This window comes from Gekko japonicus, unplaced genomic scaffold, assembly GCF_001447785.1.
Source record: "Gekko japonicus isolate JY-2015 unplaced genomic scaffold, Gekko_japonicus_V1.1 scaffold1031, whole genome shotgun sequence".
In the NCBI taxonomy this organism is placed as follows: Eukaryota; Metazoa; Chordata; class Lepidosauria; order Squamata; family Gekkonidae; genus Gekko; species Gekko japonicus.
Window position 1 is genome coordinate 231,422 of NW_015177041.1, and position 6,424 is coordinate 237,845.

At 54.7% G+C, this 6,424-nt stretch overlaps 2 protein-coding genes across 2 annotated transcripts in view; one reads left to right on the plus strand and one right to left on the minus strand.

Annotated features, from left to right (window-relative positions):
- Nucleotides 1-283: 283 nt before the first annotated feature.
- On the minus strand, nucleotides 284-5,613 carry DPAGT1 (dolichyl-phosphate N-acetylglucosaminephosphotransferase 1). The gene is made up of 9 exons (XM_015428039.1): nucleotides 5,531-5,613; nucleotides 4,148-4,409; nucleotides 3,848-4,061; nucleotides 3,483-3,629; nucleotides 3,174-3,258; nucleotides 2,421-2,609; nucleotides 2,078-2,165; nucleotides 1,686-1,841; nucleotides 284-1,460 (listed from the first exon to the last, which is right to left on the minus strand). Exons 1-9 carry the CDS (start codon nucleotides 5,611-5,613, stop codon nucleotides 1,395-1,397), a joined length of 1,290 nt encoding a protein of 429 aa, XP_015283525.1. The 3' UTR covers nucleotides 284-1,394.
- A 648-nt stretch (nucleotides 5,614-6,261) lies between these two features.
- C2CD2L (C2CD2 like) overlaps nucleotides 6,262-6,424 on the plus strand; it is a 15,158-nt gene continuing 14,995 nt past the window's right edge. Inside the window, exon 1 of the mRNA XM_015428040.1 lies at nucleotides 6,262-6,298. Within this exon, the coding sequence (XP_015283526.1) occupies nucleotides 6,262-6,298 (37 nt within the window). The remainder of the gene's footprint in view (nucleotides 6,299-6,424) is intronic.

Consider the following 6,424-nt stretch of genomic DNA (forward strand, 5'->3'; position numbering starts at 1 on the left):
AACCCCCCCCCCCCATCCCCACCTCTGTGTTTCAGTGGGTGTGCAAATGAGAATGTGAGATTTTTTTGCAACTCTGGGCACCTCGGCATGAGCCAGAGAGAACGCAGAGCCAGGTGACACCATGTTGGTCTGCGGGAGAACAGTTGGATTCGAGTCCAGGATCACCGTAGGGACCAACGCAATTTTTTTGGGCGTAAGCTTTCAAGAGTCAAAGCTCTCTTTGTTATCTTGGGAGCAGAGAGAGGTCCTGGTCAGTGCAGAGAGACAGAAACAGAAAGAGGTGGAATATTTATTTCAGGCCACTTTCAGTCCTTGAACAGGGGAGGAGGAGGCATATTTCCATCTCCCTGCTAAAAGGGGAAAGGGCCATTTGGCTAAACACCTCAGAAGGACTCCAGCCGCCCCTCTAGCAAGCCATGAGGCTTCCTTGCGCAATCACGCCTTCTGTTCCTCCTCAAGCCAGACAGGTGGTGGCCTCGAAGGCGAAAGGAGTCTTTTCATTTTGCTTTTCTGTATGTTCCTCCTTGATCCCCATCAGACACTATTCTTACCAACAAAATAAATCGCCACTCCATCAGGCTCCTCTTCCCTCGTAATCCAGCAAGCACAAGAGACGGCAACACAGGACTGTGCACGAAGCCACCCACACTGGTGAGGATGTGGACAGTCCCGCAAAAAACGGCCGAGGAGCAGCAGCATCAGAAGGAGTTGCAGGCGGAGGTTAGCAGGACTGACCACACAGAGCGGCGGCCTTGGCAGCCAGTTCGCTGCCTCCCCCCAACCCCCCAGGACAATCACTACCACATCCTCAGGAGTGAGCAGTCCAGGCCGCGAGGCGGGAAACAAGGGCAGAGTCCACACCCCCCCACACACACACACACTAGGTTAAGCACACAGTGGGTGCTTTGAGGCTGCTGGACTTTGGCTGTGAGGGTTTAGGGCAAAGAGTTAGCCATGGATCCCTGCCACAACAGTCTTCGCTCGTCACTCCTGCACACTGAGGCAAGTGACAGAGTACAGGAAAAGCAGGGTGAAAGCATGAAGGAAGGGGGTGTTCTCGGAGCAGGAGACGTACAGCAGAAAGGGCAGCCATTCAAGCCTGGGCAGCTCGGTACCAGCGGCTTGCCTGCTTGGCCTCGTCCACAGGCCCAGCAAGCAGGAGAGCAATACTCCACCTCCTGACTCTCCTCCACCCCCCCCTGCAAGTGTGATGGCCCTTTCCACATCCGCCCGTGTAATGGAAGTGCTACATTCAAAACCCCGCCAGAAGCACCACACGGCCTCGAAGGCCATCTTCCAAGAAAGCCTTCTGTCTCTGAGAAGCAGGCTGGCTGCCGTGGGCAACTGAACCGCAACGTATGTCCTGGATGCCGGCCAAAGAAGACGGCCGCAGCTCAGATGTCATAGAAGAGCCGCACAAGCTGGTACCGGATGGAAAAGGCAACGATGCTCCCAGCAACCTAAAAAGGAAGGAGGGGCATGGAGTTCAGTCCCCCAGTGGACAAGCTGATATCTTGGGGACCATCCTCAGTTAGGCCACACAGTTATCAGGAAGGACCCCGGAGCCATGCTGGACTGGAAGTCTGCCATCTTCGTTTCAAGGCCTCCCCAAGCTCTCTTCCACCCCAGAGTCATCCTTGTGGGCATGAGAGAAAGCACCACTTCCAAACCTTCCGGCCACTTACCTGGATCAGCAGCAGCAAGACAGTCAGGGTTCTCTCAGGGGTTGGCCCGATCAGCTTGATCACCAAGTTAATGAGAGTCATGTTGCTGCACTCCACGTATTCGCCATCTTTGTCCACACCCTGATGTACGTCGACGATGTGGAGACGCTCAGACATCTGGGGAGACACATTTGTTGCTGGTGCCCCTCCAGGGTGAAGGAGAGAACTGGCCTCTCCCCAGGCCCTTCTCTGTTAGCCGAGCCGCCCTCAGCAGAGCCCTTCCGGCTGGGTCTCAGAGCCCACCCTCTGGAAGGTCTTAGAGCTCACCCTCTGGAAGGTCTCAGAGCCCACCCTCTGGAAGGTCTCAGAGCCCACCCTTCCAGAGGGGCCAGCACAGAGGCTCATGCCATTACCTTGAGGATAGAAGCTCCCAAGGGGGAGAGGCTCTTGGGCTTGAATCTCGAGTAGCTCATCTCCAGCTTGCCTGTCTCACGGTTGAACCTGCAGACACAGACAGAGTCCAGTGTGAGGCTGTGCCAGGATCCACCTCTGCCAGTGAGGTCACGAGGAGGGCCTTGGGGGGAGTGCCAGAGGCCAGCCCACCTCTGCAAAGGCCAGACCAAGGAGGCGACCGGGTGAGAGACGGTCCTTCCATTGTGGCTCCCCACAAAGAACTTGGGGAAGCGATGCTGGCAAAACATACCAGCCAAGAAGGAAGAGCTGCCCTGTGGGGGCAGGCCGTCGGGTCCTTGTTACCTGGGCAGCCGATGGCGTGGGCAGGGGATGACGTGGAAGAGCTGAGGCAAGGAGTAGAGGAAGTTCAGTACTTGTGGGATAAAGAAGAGCAGCATGGTTTTGCTGAAATGCCCAAGGATGCCCACCACAGCGAAGGTCATGCCGGCAAAATAGCAGAAGGTGTCGCCCACAAACACCCGGGACGGGTACCTGCATCAAGCAGAACAGAAAGAAGTTAGCTGCCACGGGGGCAACACACCCAGAGGCAGAAGCCTCAGAGAACAGTGCAGGCAGGCACACCCTGGGGAAGTTTTGGACCGACCCCCGTGTTTTGCCCACCACTGCTACACACAACGGGTGAACGGCTTAACACAGGTCGGGAGGATCACTGAAGCAAGCAGGGGAAGGAAAGAGATGCGGGCAGCCTAGAGAGCACTCATCGGTGTCCACAAGAGGGGCGGCTACAGTGCTGGCTGGAATTTGGCAGAGGGGGGTGGGTATCTCCATCCTCAGGGAATTTCTTGTGCAGCACTCTGGAGTTCTGTTCCAAAATTCTAGAAGGGCTTGTTTGCAACGAAGAGAGCCAACTCCTGCTCTAAGCCTCTGAAGGGCGTGCACTGCCCAGGCACATGGCACACACACACAACGCACCAGCAGCTCTCCCCAAGGGGCAGCTGCACACCGTAAACCACCTTCCTGTATGGCGGCACCCCTTCTGTGCCTCCTCCCCCAGGAGAAACAACTTTGCCTTCCCAAATCCACAGAACATCTCACCAGTTATGATACAGCAGCCCCAACGTGGTGAAGAAAAAGGGAATCATGAAGTAGAGAGAGAAAGTGTGGTCATCCCTGTAGTCTCCTGTCAGCAAGGAAGGAAGAGAAAAAACTGACTGGGGGTGAGCCAGTGGGGGCATCAGCTGCAGGGATCCAGCATCAGGGCCATCTCCGTGCCCACTGCTCAGCGGGCAGCAGCCGTGCGGAGTGGGTGCCCTGCCTCTGCTGCTAGGCGTGTAAGTCTGAAGCTCTGCAGAACGTCCCACCCCGTCCTCCCGCCCCGTCCCCACAGTTAAGCCCCCACTCTACCATTTAATTCTACGATGTTGAAAGTGATGATGGAGCCAGCGATCACCAGTGACTGCCCGGCCTCCAGCCCGTTAATCCCGGCAAGAATGTTGATGGCATTGGTGCAGAAGACGGCCAGCATGCCCATGTACACATAATACAGGATGCCTGCGGGAAAAGAGGAGCATCTCTGGCACACCTTCTGAAGACACCAGCCATGTCGCTGGCCCAAAACACGAGACCAGCCACGCGCCTTTCCTGGGCAGCCCCCCCCCCCTCGCGCACATGCCTGCCCACCATGACATCAGCTCCTGCGGACGGAGGCTGAGACACAACAGCTGCCCTGAGGAGCCAGCATCAGCCTGGGATAGCCCCGGGTCACTCACCCAGATCCAGATGGGTACCCAGCAGCATCCGGAAGGGCTTGGGCACCACGATGGTGGTGTTCCCAAAATTGGTGAAGTACACCATGAGCAAGGGCAAGGAGGCCATGGTGGGCAGGAGGAGCTTGTGGCGCCACCGCAGGTTGAGGACATCGTCCGCAAAGCCCAGGAAGATCATGCAGCAGATGGCCAGGAGAGAGCCGATGAGAGCCACGAACTGCAAGGAGAGAGACCGTGAGGGGCCCGGGCCTGGTGCTTGGGGGGCGGGCAGCCAGACTCCTCCGGTGTTTGCCAGGCACTCACCTCGTGGTGCGGGAAGGCCTTACACTGGTCCTCCACCAGGCAGCTCAGGAAGGGCACCGGGATGAAGCAGAAGAGAATGATCAGGAACACTACGCCACTGATGACCCCTTGGGATTCTGGGCTGGAACCAGACAACCACACAGAGCATTTAAGAGCCGCACAGCCGTAACACGTGCCTGATCCACGTACACCAGGGCCAGTGTTCAACAGCCTGCCTGCAGCATGCAGAGGATCTGGGGAACAAACCTGCCTGAACCAAACTCTGGAGGAAGTCAGACACGTAGGAGAGCAAAAGGGGCCACCCTTGCTGATCGGCAGCTCTTGGCTCTCAGCAGTCCAGCCCCGAGCCCTCTTATGTGTCTTTGTGAGGAGCGTCAGCACACCTCCACCAGAACAGAGCCCCGCCACCACAGCCCTGCTGCATCCACCCAGTCCAGCATCCTCTCGCACAGGGGCCAACCACAGTGCAGAGAGGCGGAGGCCTTCCTCTGATGGGTGTCTCCTGGCTCTGGGATTCTGCAGTTTGCTGTCTCTGAATGTGGAAGCGCCCTCGGGCTAGTAGCTGCTGACACAGCTGTCACTCGGGCTGCGTAGTAGCTGCTGACACACCCGGCCTGCAAGAACCTGCCTCACTCCCTGGCAAAGGCCTCTATGACTCCCGTATTTTAACCACTCCCTGGCCAAAGATCTACTTCCTCGAGTCTGTCCTGAATCTACTGCCCAGGAGCCTCATTGGATGCCCTATTCCTTCCCGTCGAACCTCTCACGCAGCGTCTCCGCGGCCTTAAGATTTCGCGCCCCCCCCAAAGGAAGCGCCTCTCTGTCCCCTCCTGTCCCGCCCTCCCTCCCCCCCTGCTCCTGCTGCTGAGAGTGCCTGAGTTGGAGATTGTGTGGCTGGCTTCTGCTTCAGCCACTGCTCTGAGCCTGCTTTCCTGCTGCTGTCTATTGGACTACTTTGGATCAAGATCCATACAGCATGCTGGACAATAGAAGAAGACTAAAGAGAATACATCACTGGTTTGACTTATTTGGGCCGCTTTTTAAAAACTTTTCTTATTTTGTTGTGGGCTGGTGGGTTTGGGGCCTGGGGTTGGTGGTGGTAGGTAGGCCTCTGGGCCCTAGGGCCTCTCAAGTCTCATCCTGTTTTTTTTTTGGGGGGGGAGGGGGTTCTTCTAGTTTGTGGTTTTGTTGATTGCCTGTTGCTTGCAGTTTAATATATATATATTTTTAATTGTGCTTGATATTTCTTGGCTTTTGGGGGTTTTTTGGTGGGGGGTGTTGCTGACAAGGCTTTCTGCCTGGGGCCTAGGTTCTCTGTTTTTGGTTCTTCTGTTTTGTGGTTCGGTTTCCTTTTAGCAGTTTAAATTTTTTAAGTTGTTGTACTGTGTTTTATATTTCTGTGAACTTTTGGCTTTCTTAGGGGTGGGATCACTGTTCTGTGTGTGCTTCTGGTTTAGATGCTGCATTGTTAAATAGGCTTTTTAATAAAGGTTTCAGGAATTTTTAATTAATATTTTTAAATAAACCTCAGCATAGGGCTTTAGCTGTTCTACCTTTAACTAGGTCAGTGCTAGGAGGACTAAAAGAGGCCAGGTTTGTCTTCGGCTCATAAAACAGAGGTATATGTAGCATATATTAACTTTTCAAAAAGTCGTGTGCTGTTTGCGCTTTCACTGAACTTTGGTGAAGCCAGGCACTTTTTTCAGAGAAATATTTTCCCCTTTTACTTGTGTGCTTCAATCAGGGAGCACCTGCATTTTCACAGGAAATCAGGCTGGTTCCAGTAGAATAGGGTTGTAGTAGTTTGATTTTAAAAAGACCCTTAAACTTTATAAAAGGTTTCCAAGCCACAGCTCAAGGATAGTCTTTAAACCATAGTCAGGGAGGGTCAGTGTATGAATTCACCACTAGTTCTAAAAACAAACCAAGAAAGAACGAAAACCCAAACTGGAGCAAGGGTAGGTTAGGCTCTACTGAAAGAAACAAGAACCTAGTTTTTGGGTGGGAGGGTTTATAAAAAGGTGTGAGGCTGTCTTAGGGTCAGGTTGTAGTGCAGGTAAGTTAGGTGCCTAATACCTTCCCCACAAGTTAGACTGCGTTTGGCCTGGGGCAACATGAGTGGCAGGAACTCAAAGGGGCCATGGGGGCAAGGTTAAGGAGACGACTCGGGGGGTGGGGGGAGGGCCGCGGTTTCCCACCACCACCTTTGCGCAGGACTGCTCCAGAGCCACCTGGCACCTCTCAGACCTGTGTCCAGAGTGCTGTAATGAAGAGGCC

Coding starts and splice junctions, on each gene's coding strand:
- DPAGT1 (XM_015428039.1), bottom strand. CDS start 5,613: ATGCAGCATCTAAACCAGAAGCACACACAGAACAGTGATCCCACCCCT. Junction 4,062..4,147: donor AGGCCTTCCCGCACCACGAG/GTGAGTGCCTGG, acceptor CTCTCCTTGCAG/TTCGTGGCTCTCATCGGCTC. Junction 3,630..3,847: donor GGGTACCCATCTGGATCTGG/GTGAGTGACCCG, acceptor CTTTTCCCGCAG/GCATCCTGTATTATGTGTAC.